Source organism: Salmo trutta, chromosome 1 (assembly GCF_901001165.1).
Source record: "Salmo trutta chromosome 1, fSalTru1.1, whole genome shotgun sequence".
Taxonomy (NCBI): domain Eukaryota; kingdom Metazoa; phylum Chordata; class Actinopteri; order Salmoniformes; family Salmonidae; genus Salmo; species Salmo trutta.
The window spans coordinates 72438049-72454402 of record NC_042957.1 but is presented as its reverse complement, the minus strand read 5'-3'; the positions used below and the strand labels follow the sequence as shown (position 1 = coordinate 72454402).

General features: G+C 40.7%; 1 protein-coding gene across 4 annotated transcripts in view; it reads left to right on the top strand.

Annotated features, from left to right (window-relative positions):
* Positions 1 to 16354, top strand: part of LOC115206969 (E3 ubiquitin-protein ligase rnf213-alpha) — an 80487-nt gene that overhangs the window by 15656 nt on the left and 48477 nt on the right. For all 4 annotated transcript variants that reach the window (XM_029774064.1, XM_029774063.1, XM_029774062.1 and 1 more), the window contains 12 exons: positions 1631 to 1801; positions 1996 to 2198; positions 3924 to 4213; positions 4784 to 5043; positions 5304 to 5525; positions 10425 to 10617; positions 11833 to 11888; positions 11984 to 12161; positions 12842 to 13009; positions 13132 to 13230; positions 13320 to 13442; positions 15912 to 16095. In XM_029774064.1, coding sequence (XP_029629924.1) covers positions 1631 to 1801; positions 1996 to 2198; positions 3924 to 4213; positions 4784 to 5043; positions 5304 to 5525; positions 10425 to 10617; positions 11833 to 11888; positions 11984 to 12161; positions 12842 to 13009; positions 13132 to 13230; positions 13320 to 13442; positions 15912 to 16095 — 2147 coding nt within the window. The remainder of the gene's footprint in view (positions 1 to 1630; positions 1802 to 1995; positions 2199 to 3923; positions 4214 to 4783; positions 5044 to 5303; positions 5526 to 10424; positions 10618 to 11832; positions 11889 to 11983; positions 12162 to 12841; positions 13010 to 13131; positions 13231 to 13319; positions 13443 to 15911; positions 16096 to 16354) is intronic.

Here is a 16354-nt window from a genome sequence, read left to right as displayed (position 1 = left end):
ACATTTTGTTGTCTTACAGCCAGAATTCAAAATGGATTAAATAGATGTATTTTCTCACCCATCTACACACAATACCCATAATGACATTAAAAACATGTTGTTAGACATTTTTGCAAATTTATTGAAAAGTATATACAGAAATATTTCATTTACATAAGTATTCACACCCCTAAGTTAATACTTTGTAGAAGCACCGTTGTTGGCGATTTCAGCTTTGAATCGTTTTGGGAAAGTCTTAAGGAGAATTTCAGTCGTCAAGCTCTGTCAAGTTGATCGTTACATGCTAGACAGCCATTTTCAAGTCTTGCCATAGATTTTCAAGCTTATTTAAGTGAACTGTAATAACGCCACTTAGGAACATTCAATGGCGTCTTGGTAAGCAACTCCCGGTGTATATTTGGCCTTGTGTTTTAGGTTATTGTCTTGCTGAAAGGTGAATTTGTCTCTGAAAGATTTTCCTCTAGGATTTTGCATGCGCTGTTTCTTTCTATCCCAAAAACGACCTAGTATTTGCCGATGACAAGCATACACATAACCTGATGCTTCCACCACTGCTTGAAAATATGAAGTGGTACTCAGTGATGTGTTGGGTTTGGATTTGCCCCCATCATAACGCTTTGTATTCAGGACACAAAGTTCCTTTCTTTGCCACATTTCTTTGCAGTATTACTTAAGTGCCTTGTTGCAAACAGGATGCATCTTTTGGAATATTTGTATTCTGTACAGGCTTCCTTCTTTTCACTCTGTCATTTAGGTTAGTATTGTGGAGTAACTATAATGTTATTGATCCATCATCAGTTTTCTCATATCACAACCATTAAACAACCTCTAACAGTTTTAAAATCACCCTTGCCTTATGGTTGATATCCCTGAGCAGTTTCTTTCATCTCCGTCAACTGAGTTTGGAAGGACGCCTGTATCTTTGTAGTGACAGTGTATTGATACATCATCCAAAGTCTAATTAATAACTTCACCATGCTCAAAGACATATTCAAGTGGTGCCCTTTTTGCAAGGCATTGAAAAACCTCCCTAGTCTTTGTGGTTGAATCTGTGTTTGAAATTCACTACTCGATTGAGGGACCTTACAATTATTTGTAAGTGTGGGGTACACAAATCGTGTTCACCACTATTATTGAACATGAGTCCATGCAACCTATTATGCGATTTGTTAAGCACATTTTTTACTCCTGAACTTATTTAGGCTTGCCATAACAAAAGGGCTGAATACTTACTGACTCAAGACATTTCAGCGTTTTTAATTTATTATTAATTTCTACAAACAAAATTCCACTTTGACATTATGGGGTGTGTGTGTGTGTGTGTGTGTGTGTGTGTGTGTGTGTAGATCAGTGACACAATCTCAATTTAATCAATTTTAAATTTGGGCTATAACAACCAAATATGGAAAAAGTGAAGGGGTGTGAATACTTTTTGAAGGCACTGTATGAGGAAGGGTGGAGAGGGGGATTGAATCCCAGTCTCCGTTGGGGGAGGTGCTTGTGCCGGGACTGTTACACATTCGACCACAGCTCTGCACATTTCAAATCATTTTTATCAGCATCGATCATGCACCTCTCCACTTAGCTAACACAATACCCATCGGATTCATTTTGTTTGGTCCAATTTCAGGATCCCTTCAGGAAAAAAACAGGTCTCTGCAAGTGAGAGACTCACAATCTATTTCCACGCTGTCCTCTCGAAGGATTTCAAGCTGAACCCGGACGAGGACCGCATCTTCATCAGGGCTGGGGGGAACATTGGGAACTGGGATACCAATTCCGTTGAGCTCACTATGTCTAAGTATGTTTTTATATACATGTATCAGCCGTCAAGACAGTTTAGCCAAATATGTAGAATATATATATTCAATAGGAACCTGCTTATAATGTTCAACATTGTTCCCATCTATCTCACATAGAAAACAACAGACTCGTGGTGGGGGTTCAATGTATATGATGTGTAACAGACGATAAACCAATGCATTGTCTCTACAGGGATCTTGGAGAGCATGGGTTCCTAGTTGAAGGGAGCTTGACCACAACCAAATCTAATGCAACCGTGTCCATACCATACAAGTACCTCGTCTACAAGCATAAAAAGCAAAAGTACGAGTTTGAGTACATATACAATCTGGATTCTAACTACCCCACCACCAACAGATGTCTTTTTGTCAATTCCCATCTGCTTAATGAAGAAGGTGGGTGCAGTTGCTATAACAATTTCTATAGCAGTACTTGATTTCAAGTCACTGATTAAAATGTTCCATTTACTTCATATACAGACCCCTTGACTTTTCCACATTTTGTTACGTTACAGCCTTATTCTAAAATGGATAAAAAAATGATATCCTCAGCAATCTACACACAATACTCCATAATAACAAAGCGAAAACAGGTTTTTAGAAATTTTTGCAAATGTATTACAATTTAAAAACAGATACCTTATTTACATAAGTATTCAGCCCCTTTGCTATGAGACTCAAAATTGAGCTCAGGTGCATCCTGTTTCCATTGATCATCCTTGAGATGTTTCTACAACTTCATTGGAGTCCACCTGTGGTAAATTCAATTGATTGGACATGATTTGGAAAGGCACAGACCTGTCTATAAGGTCCCACAGTTGACAGTGCATGTCAGAGCAAAAACCAAGCCATGAGGTCGAAGGAATTGTCCGTAAAGCTCCGAGACAGAATTGTGTCGAGGCACAGATCTGGGGAAGGGTACCAAAACATTTCTGCAGCATTGAAGGTCCCCAAGAACACATCATTCTTAAATGGAAGATGTTTGGAATCACCAAGACTATTCCTAGAGCTGGCTGCCTGGCCAATCTGAGCAATTGGGGGAGAAGGGCCTTGATCAAGGAGGTAACGAAGAACCTGATGGTCACACTGACAGAGCTCCAGAGTTCCACTGTGGAGATGGGATAACCTTCCAGAAGAACAACCACCTCTGCAGCACTCTACCAATCAGGCCTTTATGGTAGAGTGACCAGACAGAAGCCACTCCTCAGTAAAATGCACATGACACCCCACTTGGAGTTTGCCAAAAGGCACCTAAAGACTCTCAGACCATGAGAAACAAGATTCTCTGGTCTGATGAAACCAAGATTGAACTGAATGCGAGGAGGAAACCTGGCACCATCCCTATGCTGTGGGGATACTTTTCCGTGTCAGGGACTGCGAGACTAGTCAGGATTGAGGCAAAGATGAGCAAAAGTACGGAGAAAAGTAAACAGATCCTTGATGAAAACCTGCTCAAGAGCTCTCAGGACATCAGACTGGGGTGAAGGTTCACCTTCCAACAGGACAACGACAACGCAGGAGTGGCTTCGGGACAAGTCTCTGAATGTCCTTGAGTGGCCTGCCATAGCCCGGACTTGAACCCGATCTAACATCTCTGGAGAAACCTGAAAATAGCTGTGCAGCAACACTCCCCATCCAACCTTACAGAGATTGAGAGGATCTGGGAGAAACTCCCCAAATATATAGATGTGCCAAGCTTGTAGGGTCATACCCAAGAAGACTCAATGATGTAATAGCTGCCAAAGGTGCCTCAACAAAGTACTGAGTAAAAGGTCTGAATACTTTTGTAAATGTGATATTTCATTTTTTTTTTTTACATTTACTGAAAAACTGTTTTTGCTTTGTCATTATGAGGTATTGTGTGTAGATTGATGAGAGGGGGGGAAACAATTTAAACAATTTTAGAATAAGGCTGTAACGTAACAAAATGTGGAAAAAGTCAAGGGGTCTGAGTACTTTTCGAAGGCACTGTAAACATGAAGTTCAAAACCTTATTGCCGACTTTTATCATACAGCTATTTGGTGCTACTTGTCCATTTTGTTCAAACACTGTCTTACATGTGAGGAAATTGTCAAATGTATCCAAATATCATATTAAACTGTGATTTTGGTTGGTTTCAGGGGACTGGCATCAGTATGATGACATCATCTGTGTGGAGCCATCCAAGAACGTGCTCAAGTGGCTAAAAGATGCTCTTTGGCCGGAACAAAGGAAAAGTGTTATCGAAGGCCGAGAAATCGCAGGGAAGGTTATGCTGGAGAGTATATTTGACCTCCTCAGGAGCTGGACTGACATTAACTTCAAGAGTTTCCTCAGTCAGCTGAATCAGTTTTACCAGATCTACGGGAACCCGTTTGTCTATGAGGAGACACACAAGAAATGGTGCTCCTTAGACTACGACGAAAAAGATGTAAGTGAAGTTCTAAATGTCACACCGGCTCTGGAACTCTCTCCTTCCACCTATCCGAAACTCAGAATCCATCTCCATCTTCCATCTCCATCAGTCCTGCCTAAAGACCCACCTCTTCACCCTGGCCTAGACGTAACCACCCTCCCCCCACCTACCTGAATGCTAATGCATGCATGGATGTTACCCCCCACCCCCTTGCTGTTTGGCTTTAGCTTGTTTTGCTTTCTCCTGCTCTGCCTCCCCTCTTCTAATGTGTTACTGTTATTTTGTTGCTGTTAGAAGTGAAATGAGGGCAAACATTTCAGTGTCTATTTGCTTGACAAAACAAATAAAACCCACTCATATAATATTAACTCTGCCCAAAAATGCACAGAGGTAATTTTGTGTGAGGGAGTTATCATTTCTGTAATGATTGCTGTTGTTTTTTCACATTTCTTTATTTGGTTGCCTTATTGTATGTTTCTTTTGTATATGGAAGGGAAAAGCAAATGGATGAGTTGTGTTGCAGTGTGTAACCATCCCCAAAACAACACATCTGATAACGTTCACTGTTTGTTCTGCCTTCCCAAGGTCAGGAAGCTGCTGAAGCAGTTCATGCTGCATAACGTTGTTCCTCAGCTGCAGAAGGAGGGTGAGGGGAAGAGTTGCTTCATCCAGGACCCCATGAGGGCAGCTGTGGTCATGCTGTATGTGTGGAAGCAGTACGGCCTCAAGCTGGACCACGGAGAGTCCACCCGGCTCTGCACCGCCCTGTGCTTGCCCAAGCTGCCCAAAGACTCCTTCCTGCAGTACTGGACCGACTTCGCCCAAGCCGTCTCAGGTCTCAAAAAGTGGGTTTTGGCATCAGGATTTCTACTTATTTTTTGCCTATTGCAGACACTATAATTATTGTTTGTTGTACAATATGTAATCATTTGTATTAGTTTGAAACAGAGTAATATATTTTATACACATTTTTTCAAAACAGTTTCTAACAGAAAGTGTTTGACAGCAGTACATGTTAGTGGATGAGTTTTCATGAAAAAAATTGGGACAAAAGTGCTGATGTTTTTGTGTGAAAAACAACCTGCTGTATTTTTCTCCTGACCAGCTTGCCAGACATGTTGGTGACTCTGATCAACAGTGTGAAGACTGAAGGCCCCCGGTGGATTTTGGTGCTCCCCCTGCTCCACCTCCTCAAGGGATTCTCCAAACCATTCACACCCATATCTACCACTGTCACCCCCAAGTACGAGCAGTCCTGGGCGGGCCTCCAAGGCCTCAAAGCGGGCAACATGGCAGGCAACATGGCACTCAACAGCCAGGACAGGAGGTACAGTACTTCTTCTATTCTCCCTGTCGTAATAGAAAATCATTATTGTCTCACCTTTTGGCGAAATTCGCTGAATCCAAAATAGGTGACCTGTGTGATTCGTGTAGATCCGATGAGAAAAGTTTGGGAGGGGGGAGGCTATGGGATCAATATCATGCCAAATGTATTGTGAACTCACAGCATGCATTTTGTATTCGTGTATCATGATTTGTACAAATAAGTACCAATCACTTTCCACAAATGTAAATCACCAATCCACGAATGTAAATCACTTTCCACAAATGTAAATCACTATCCACAAATGTAATTCACTATCCACGAACACCTTTTGATTTGTATTTGTAAATCGATATATTGCATTAGAATATTTTTATAACCGCAATATGCAGGTCATTTCCAAGGGCCTTAATTAAAATGACTGCCATAAAGTCAAAGTGTAGAAAGCGATTTGTAGTCGTAGAAAAAAGTTGATGCTGTTGACCCAGATCACTGGTTGCTGTGGAAAAGGTCAAAGGGGGTGAGTGTAACCGGTGTGAAATGGCTAGCCAGTTAGCGGTGCATGCTAATAGCATTTCAATCGGTGACGTCACTCTGTCTGAGACCTTGAAGTAGTTGTTTCCCTTGCTATGCAAGGGCCGTGGCTTTTGTGGAGCGATGGGTAACGATGCTTTGAGGGTGACTGTTGTCGATGTGTGCAGAGGGTCCGTGGTTCAAGCCCAGTTTGGGGCGAGGAGAGGGATGAAAACAATGCTGTTACAAAGTCTGATCCTACACCTCCCCTCTATCATTTGCATGCCTCTCCTGGGTAAACAGGGCCTCAGTAAATACTTATGTCTCCTTAATGCTCATCTTCTGTGCAACATGAGACAGTGGATGGATTATAATCACTTACAATGTATGACATATCCTTCACATTTAGTGGTGCTATCACACTGGCCAGCTAATTCAACTATTTGGGTGATGAACGGGTGTACACTGCAATAGTGTTGCAAATATAGAGTAATCTAGGGCTAGGGTTTCGATTATTTACATTGGACATACTATGGTTACACATGGTTAACATACTATAATTTCTGCAGCTTTTGAAAGGCAGGCATCAATGTAGGCCGAACGAGAGGCTGCCAGTGATGTATAGAAATAGCTTTCTATGGGTACAAACCTTTTTTATACGTATATAAATCTCTTTCTACGCGTGATAACTTTTTGTATTTTTCTTGTCGTCCAAATATGGAGTTGCAGGTTTGCCCTATCTTTCATGTTTGCGCATATCTCTCCTATGTGTAAATCTTTATGGCAGTCATTTTACTTAAGGCCTTCGGAAATGACCTGCATATCTGCAGTTCTAAAAAAAAAAAAATGGAGTGCATATATCGATATACATATCAAAAGATGTTTGTTAGTGGATAGCGATTTGCTAGTTACAGCATCCGCGCGCGCTCTGGAATGACAGCGGGACAGTGGAAAGGCAGTTTGACAGTTACAGCAGTGCGTCCTCTGAACGATAACGAAGAGGTAGGGGAGAAGCCTGACCACGGAGACGGGGCGAGAAAGAATCAGCGAGCGGGGGCTCTTCGTTCTCGGCGAATGAATGGCCTGTCCTCGTAGACTTGTCATTCTCCACACTGGCTGATGGACAGTGCTGCACACTGGTAAATTTCACCAGCGAATTTCTTTGGTTTAGAGATTGAGCCTCTTTTTAAAAAATGTTTTATTAGCTTCCTGTCTCTTTGACATGGTAGCAAATTGTTTCAAATCTCTATAGCTTACTTTTAGCTAAAGTGATATCCACTAGTAGTAGCTAGCTAACGTTAACAGGCTAGGTTAGGCTACTGCCTTAATCACTAATCGTCTTTGTCACACACAAACTTAAAAAAAAAATACTATAATTTATTTGGCAGATTCATTTTTATTTGTTTCACAATTGGATAAACCCATATAAACACACGCATCACCATAGCTACCAAGGATAGTGGGAGTGAAGCAGCGGCCTAAACTTGCCTGATGGAAGGGCCGGCCCTGATGCCAGGTGTACTCTCTGCCTGAAAGAGAGACATTATGCCAACAAACGGTATCATGCTCTGCTGGCACATTGTAGAACAGATGTCCACAGGCAGAAAGTGTACAATGTAATAATGTGTAGCACAAAGATTTGCTTTTGTTGTGTTGAACTTGACTGTAAACACTTGTGTGTGAGTGAGGGGGATTATTACATTTTTTTACTCAGTGACCGTTATTTTTGCACACATGTAGCCTTGTGCTCTTGATCGATGTCTACTATAGTGGCCACTATAATAGAGCATGAAAAGAATGCATGTTTGTTAAACTTCTTAAAGTAGAAATAGAATTTTTTCCCCAAGTGCAATATTTAGATGTGTGTGGTCACAAGCGTTCTATTATAAAGGCTGTCATGGCTAACTGTAATATTAGTGTATTGTTTTTTCTTGTTTGCAGTAAAGTCTAGGCAACAAATAACATTGGATTGCTTTCTTAGGTTCACATGAACCACTTTTTATTTTACACACAGAGACTGATCATGTAGATCAAATTCTTTGTTGTTTAATTAGTTAACCTGCATTTCCCTCTGGCAGGGATTTCTTTCATGTTTCAGTGAAGAAAAAAAAAGTGTCACCTTTTTGGGCCCTCATCAGTTTGTGTCCCTGATTACGCTAAATGTTTGGCCTTTCGTAATTACAGTATCAAATCAAACTTTATTTGTCACATGCGCCGAATACAAGTGTAGACCTTACTGTGAAATGCTTACTTACAAGCCCTTAACCAACACTGCAGTTCAAGAAGAGTTACGTTTAAATAAAATTAAACTAGCACAATAACAATAACGAGGATATACACAGGAGGTACCGATCCTGAGTCAGTGTGCAGGGGTACAGGTTAGAGGTAATTTGTACATGTAGGTGGGGGTGAAGTGACTATGCATAGATAATAAACAGTGAGTAGCAGCAGTGTACAAACAAATGAAGGGGAGTCAATGTAAATAGTCCGGCTGGCCATTTGATTAATTGTTCAGCAGTCTTATGGCTTGGGGGTGGAAGCTGTTAAGGAGCCTTTTGGTCCTAGACTTGGTGCTCCGGTACCGCTTGCCGTGCGGTAGCAGAGAAAACGGTCTATGACTTGGGTGACTGGAGTCTCTGACATTTTTTGGGGCTTTCCTCTGACACCGCCTATTATATAGATCCTGGATGGCAGGAAGCTTGGCCCCAGTGATGTACTGGGCTGTACGCACTACCCTCTGTAGCGCCTTACAGTCAGATGCTGAGCAGTTGCCATACCAGGTGGTGATGCAACTAGTCAGGATGACCTCAAGTCAAAAGTTTGGACACACCTACTCATTCAAGGGGTTTTCTTTATTTTACTATTTTCTACATTGTAGAATAATAGTGAAGGCATCAAAACTATGAAATAACACATATGGAATCATGTAGTAACCAAAAAAGTGTTAAACAAATCTAAACATATTTTAGATTCTTCAAAGTATCCACCCTTTGCCTTGATGACAGATTTGAACACTCTTTGCATTCTCTCAACCAACTTCTCCTAGAATGCTTTTCCAACAGTCTTGAAGGAGTTCCCACATATGCTGAGCACTTGTTGGCTGCTTTTCCTTTACTCTGCGGTCTAACTGATCCCAAACCATCTCAATTGGGTTAAGGTCGTGTGATTGTGTAGGCCAGGTCATCTGATGCAGGCCTCCATCACTTTCCTTGGTCAAATAGCCCTTACACAGCCTGGAGGTGTGTTTTGGGTCATTGTCCTGTTGAAAAACAAATTATAGTCCCACTAAGCGCAAACCAGATGGGATGACGTATCGCTGCAGAATGCTGTGACAGCCATGCTGGTTAAGTGTGCCTTGAATTCTAAATAAATCACAGACAGTGTCACCAGCAAAGCACCCCCACACCATCACACTTCCTACTCCATGCTTCACGGTGGGAACCACACATGCAGAGATCATCCGTTCACCTACTCAGTGTCTCACAAAGACACGGCAGTTGGAACCAAAAATCTCAAATTTGGACTCATTAGACCAAAGGACAGATTTCTACCGGTCTTTTGTCCATTGCTCGTGTTTCTTGACCCAAGCAAGTTTCTTCTTATTGGTGTCCTTTAGTAGTGGTTTCTTTTCAGCAATTCAACCATGAAAGCCTGATTCACGCTGTCTCCTCTGAACAGTTGTTGAGATGTGTCTGTTACTTGAACTCTGAAGCATTTATTTGGGCTGTAATCTGAGGTGCAGTTAACTCTAATGAACATATCCTCTGCAGCAGAGGTAACTCTGGGTCTTCCTTTCCACTGGCGGTCCTCATGAGAGTTAGTTTCATCATAGCGCTTGACTGTTTTTGCGCTTGATTGTTTACCGGATTGACTGACCTTCATGTCTTAAAGTAATGATGGACTGTAATTTCTCTTTGCTTATTTGAGCTCTTCTTGCCATAATATGAACTTGGTCTTTTACCAAATAGGGCTATCTTCTGTATACCACTCCTATCTTGTCACAACACAACTGATTGACTCAAACTCATTAAGAAGGAATGAAATTCCACAAATTAACTTTTATCAAGGCACACCTGTTAATTGAAATGCATTCCAGATGACTACCTCATGAAGCTATTTGAGAGAATGCCAAGAGTGTGCAAAGCTGTCATCAAGGCAAAGGGTGGCTACTTTAAAGAATCTAAAATATATTTAGATTTAACACTTTTTTTGGTTACTACATGATTCCATATGTGTTATTTCATAGTTTTGATGCCTTTACTATTATTCTACAATGTAGAAAATAGTACAAATAAAGAAAAACCCTTGAATGAGTAGGTGTGTCCAAAAAAAATTGATATATTAATTGGTGATATCTGATATCCCTCCTTTTTCCACTCCTTTTTTTAGAGCGATGTTAAACCTCATGAAAAACAATGGCCATCTGGTTGAGATGGACAGACTAGTGTCTCGGTCCTGGATGTGTCTGCTGCCCATAGAGGACCTGATGGAATGCAGCGTCCTCATCAACGTGGAACTGCTGGACCTGCTCCATGTCTTCACTCTGAGGGCCCCTCAGGATGTCACCTATAGCAACAACCAGGTGAGCTGGACCCTAGTTTTCCCCCTGACTACAGTGCCTTTAGAAAGTATTCACAACCCTTGACTTTTTCCACATTTGGTTGTTACTAAATGGGATTAAAATGTATTTACTTGTCATATTTTGTTAACGATTTACACAAAATTGTAACTTTAGTTTTTTTTATATATATATATTTATAAAAAATACTTCTTTATATATCTTGATTAGATAAGTATTAAACCGCCAGTGTCAATACATTTTAGAATCACTTTTGTCAGCGATTACAGCTGTGAGTCTTTCTGGGTAAGTCTCTAAGAGCTTTCCACACCTGGATTGTGCAACATTTGCCCATTTTATTATTTTTAGAATTCTTGTAGCTCTGTCAAATTGGTTGTTGATCATTGCTAGACAACCATTTTCAGGTCTTGCCATAGATTTTCAAGTAGATTTAAGTCAAAACTGTAACTCGGCCATTCAGGAACATTCACTGTCTTCTTGGTAAGCAACTCCGGTGTAGATTTGGCCTTGTGTTTTAGGTTGTTGTCCTGCTGAAAGGTGAATTAATCTCCCAGTGTCTGTTGGAAAGCAGACAGAACCAGGTTTTTATCTAGGATTTTGTCAGTTCTTAGCTCCATTCCATTTCAACTGATTATGTGACTTGTTAAGCAAATTGTTAGTCCTTAACTTATTTAGGCTTGCCATAATAAAAAGGTTGAATACTTATTGATTTAAGACATTTCAGCTTTTCATGTTTAATTCATTAGTAAAACATCTGAAAACATAATTCCACTTTGATATTATGGGGTATTCTGTGTAGGCCAGTGACAATCTGAATGTAATCTATTTTAAATTCAGGCTGTAACACAACAAATCTTGAAGTGTGAATACTTTCTGAAGGAACAGTATGTAAAGTGCATTGAGCTACTGGTAAATGTGCTATATAGCTAAATCCAATCCGTTATTATAACTAGTTGAAGAAGTAATACCCTGTAGAAGTGGGCTATGGTAGTTTAGCGGTCTTAGCCGCTGCCTCCAGAACACAGGAGTGTATTTATAGGAGTACATATTATATACTCCTGCAGCATGTGTTTGAATCCGGCCCACAGCTTTTTCAGTATACTCTCTCCTCTATTTCTATCCTAGCCAATAAACCAAGAATGTTTTTAAAAGTATTATAGAGCATTGAAGGTTTCAAATCAACTTGTTTTTTAACAATGTGTTTTTTCTGCCCTGCAGTATGTGTCGGACACTCTCTCACATATTCAAAGCAATCTCATCGAGGAGAAATACAGGTGATTGACTTTCTGTAACTAATTTGGTTCACTCGTTTCCTTTTGATCTTTGATGATAGTTATTGTAAAACATCCACTGTTTTTTGTGATTGCAGTTGTTTTAGTGAGGCTTATGGCAGAGAGTGCTTGGCAGCTGCAGTGAAACTTTTTGAGAAGATCTGCAGAGGAGTCCGGTCCACTTCAACCTACACTCAGAACTTCACAGACATCCCTGTGGCATGCATGAACATGGTTGTCTCCGTATCCGAGTTTGCCCGGGCCTTTGAGAAACAGGTATGTAGAGATCAAGTACAGTCGTGACCAAAAGTTTTGAGAATGACACGCATTAATTTCCACAACGTTTGCTGCTTCAGTGTCTTCAGATATCATATCTTTAGATATGAAGGTTATTTATTAAACAGAAAATACATTAACAACACGTCTTTGAATCTGACCACTATCTTGTATTTCTGGGAATTTTCAGGGACGTCACAATACTATATTATCATAATACATAGGTGCCGGTACGATATGTATTGGGATTCTATATGTATCATGATTCTTTATTGCGATTCGATGTTCCAAACTTATTTGTCACTATATGTCTGCTGCAGAGCGATAAGAGAGAGCATGAGAAAACGAGTTTTGATCAAGTCGGGGAAATAAAAGTGCTAAAACATGTTGGTTCACTTTTTAAAAAGAAGATGGAGAACAAGCTCTAAAATGAGAAATACCAGAGTTTTGGTGCGGGTACAACCGACTACTTCAGACCATAGAAAAATATTTACTAGAACGGACATTCCCATTTAAGTCAATTTTCTGTGATGGGTGGACCGGTGGCCATATTGAGTGTACCCGTCAGTGTTCCAGGCAAATTGCTGTGCTTTGAGGGTCTTTACCCTTCTAGTAGTTCTATTTCTATGGTTGAGACATTTCCGAAAAAGGATGGAAATAACTTATCATTCCTTTTCAAGGCCACTAAGGATGTGGAAAGAGAGCATATGCATGCCAAGGAGCTGGAGCTGCTATCTGAGGCGATGGTGATCGTCAGATCCTGGATCGGCAAAACCTTCAGAGACCGGTTGCTGGCCAGGAGTGTGGCCACCTTGTACCTCAGTGTCAGTGTCACCACAGAGATAGAGGTGAGGAGAAAATGATTTATTTTTGTTGTGTAAATCATGACCATGAATTTTCTTTTCTTTTTGTGTATTTCTATCTTTTTTTTTTTTTTTTTTACTAATGATGCTCTTTTTTTATTTGCCAGATGTGGAATAACATAATCTCTCTCAAGTTCGCCAATGACGATTTCACAAAAGAATGGAGACAAACGTTCACTAGGGACTTGGAGGGCAAACTGAAACAGGTATGAAACGGCCACACATATAGTAGAATTGAGACCTGACTGAAATAGCCATTGGTGAAATGACTGAAATACATTTTCTGCATTTCTAGGAGTCTCCTCTGGATCAGATAGAGATCTACTGTTCGAAGATTGAGGTCCTGAATGAATCTCACCCTCACGTAGCCAAGAGTATCGAGAAATGTGCCCTGGAAGCTGTCACCTCACTGTGCCAGGTAAGTAGACTCATGGTAACACTTTACTTAAATACAGATTCAATATACAGTACCAGTCAAGTTTGGACAAACCTACTCATTTCAGGGTTTTTCTTTATTTGCACTATTATTCTACAGTAGAATAATACTGAAGACATCAAAACTATGAAATAACACATGGAATCATTTAGTAACCAAAAAAGTGTTAAACAATTAAAACATATTTGAGATTCATCAAAGTAGCCACCCTTTGCCTTAATGACAGCTTTGGACACTCTTGGCATTCTCTCAACCAGCTTCATGAGGTAGTCACCTGGAATGCATTTCAATTAACAGAAGTGCCTTGATAAAAGTTCATTTGTGGAATTTCTTTCCTTAATGCGTTTGAGCCAAACAGTTGTGTTGTGACAAGGTAGCGGTGGTATACAGAAGATAGCCCTATTTGGTCAAATGCCAAGTCCATATTTGTCAAGGTACTGCTCAAATAAGCAAAGAGAAACGACAGTCCATCATTACTTTAAGACACAAAGGTCAGTCAATCCGGAAAACCATGAAGCGCAAAAACCATCAATCGCGATGATGAAACTGGCTCTCAAGAGGACCGCCACAGGAACGGAAGACCCAGTGTTACACTTCAGATTGCAGCCCATGTAAATGCTTCATAGAGTTCAAGAAGCGACACATCAAATCAAATCAAATCAAATTTATTTATATAGCCCTTCGTACATCAGCTGAAATCTCAAAGTGCTATACAGAAACCCAGCCTAAAACCCCAAACAGCAAGCAATGCATGTGAAAGAAGCACGGTGGCTGGGAAAAACTCCCTAGGAAAAACTCCTGAGAAAGGCCAAAAACCTAGGAAGAAACCTAGAGAGGAACCAGGCTATGAGGGGTGGCCAGTCCTCTTCTGGCTGTGCCGGGTGGATATTATAACAGAACATGGTCAAGATGTTAAAATGTTCGTAAATGACCAGCATGGTCAAATAATAATAATCATAGTAATTGTCGAGGGTGCAACAAGCACGTCCGGTGAACAGGTCAGGGTTCCGTAGCCGCAGGCAGAACAGTTGAAACTGGAGCAGCAGCATGGCCAGGTGGACTGGGGACAGCAAGGAGTCATCATGCCAGGTAGTCCTAGGGCTCAGGTCCTCCGAGAGAAAGAAAGAAAGAAAGAAAGAGAGAATTAGAGAGAGCATATTTACATTCACACAGGACACCGGATAAGACAAGAGAATACTCCAGATGTAACAGACTGACCCTAGCCCCCCGACACATAAACTACTGCAGCATAAATACTGGAGGCTGAGACAGGAGGGATCAGAAGACACTGTGGCCCCATCCGATGATACCCCCGGACAGGGCCAAACAGGCAGGATATAACCCCACCCACTTTGCCAAAGCACAGCCCCCACACCACTAGAGGGATATCTACAACCACCAACTTACCATCTCAACATCAACTGTTCAGAGGAGACTGTGTGCATCAGGCCTTCATGGTCAAATTGCTGCAAAGAAACCACTACTAAAGGACACCAATAATAAGAAGAGAATTGCTGGTCCAATAAACACGAGCAATGGACATTAGACTGGTGGAAATCTGTCCTTTGGTCTAATGAGTCCAAATTTGAGATTTTTGGTTCCAACCGCCGTGTCTTTGGGAGACGCAGAGTAGGTGAATGGATGATCTCCGCATGTGTGGTTTCCACCGTGAAGCACGGAGGAGGAAGTGTGGGGGTGCTTTGCTGGTGACACTGTCTGTGATTTATTTAGAATTCAAGGCACACTTAACCAGCATGGCTACCACAGAATTCTGCAGCGATACGTCATCCCATCTGATTTGTGCTTAGTGGGACTATAATTTGTTTTTCAACAGGACAATGACCCAAAACACAGGCTATGTAAGGGCTATTTGACCAAGGAGAGTGATGGAGTGCTGCATCAGATGACCTGGCCTCCACAATCACCCGACCTCAAGCCTTTTGAGATGGTTTAGGATGAGTTGGACTGCAGAGTGAAGGAAAAGTAGTCAAGAAGTGCTCATCATATGTGGGAACTCCTTCAAGACTGGAAAATCATTCCTCATGAAGCTGGTTGAGAGAATGCCAAGAGTGTGCAAAGCTGTCATCAAGGCAAAGGGTGGCTACTTTGAAGAATCTCAAATATAAGATCTTTTTCGATTTGTTTAACACTTTTTTGGTTACTACATGATTCCATATGTTATTTCATAGTTTTGATGTCTTCACTATTATTTTACAATGTAGAAAATAGTAAAAAAAAAACTTAAATGAGTTTGTGTCCAAACTTTTAACTGGTACTGTATAATGACCTTTTATAAGCATATTAAAGCGTATTAAACTGAACCGCTTCTGAATGAAATGGAAAATAAGCCTTGATGAAGAAGTTGGCTAGGACATAAACCTAATCTCTTATTTTAGGAATTCATATCCTGTATAGATCTCAATCTCTTAAATGTTTTTTCTTCTTACACAGAGCAAGTCCGAGGGTAAACTCTTTGACCGGTTGAAGATCAACTGGAAGTTTGGTAAACTCATCTCAGCCATCATCCAGAAGTCCTGGCCGAGAGACGAGCATGGTGATTACCACGAAGAAGATGACGTGGTTTTTCAACACCTGCTCTCCTGGACAGCCGCTAAGAACATCTTCCATCTACACGGTACTTCCATCAGTCTATTTACTGTTCTTTAATCAGTCTATTTGCCTGTTTTAGTGTATGGTCTGATTGCATGATAATTATGTCTGCCGTATGGTTTTTACATTATATATATATATATATATATATATATATATATATATATATATATATATATTATATAATTTTAAACCTTTATTTAACTATGCAAGCCAGTTGAGAACAAATTCTTATTTACAATGACAGCCTACCGGGGAACAGTGGGCCTTGCTCAGAGGCAGAA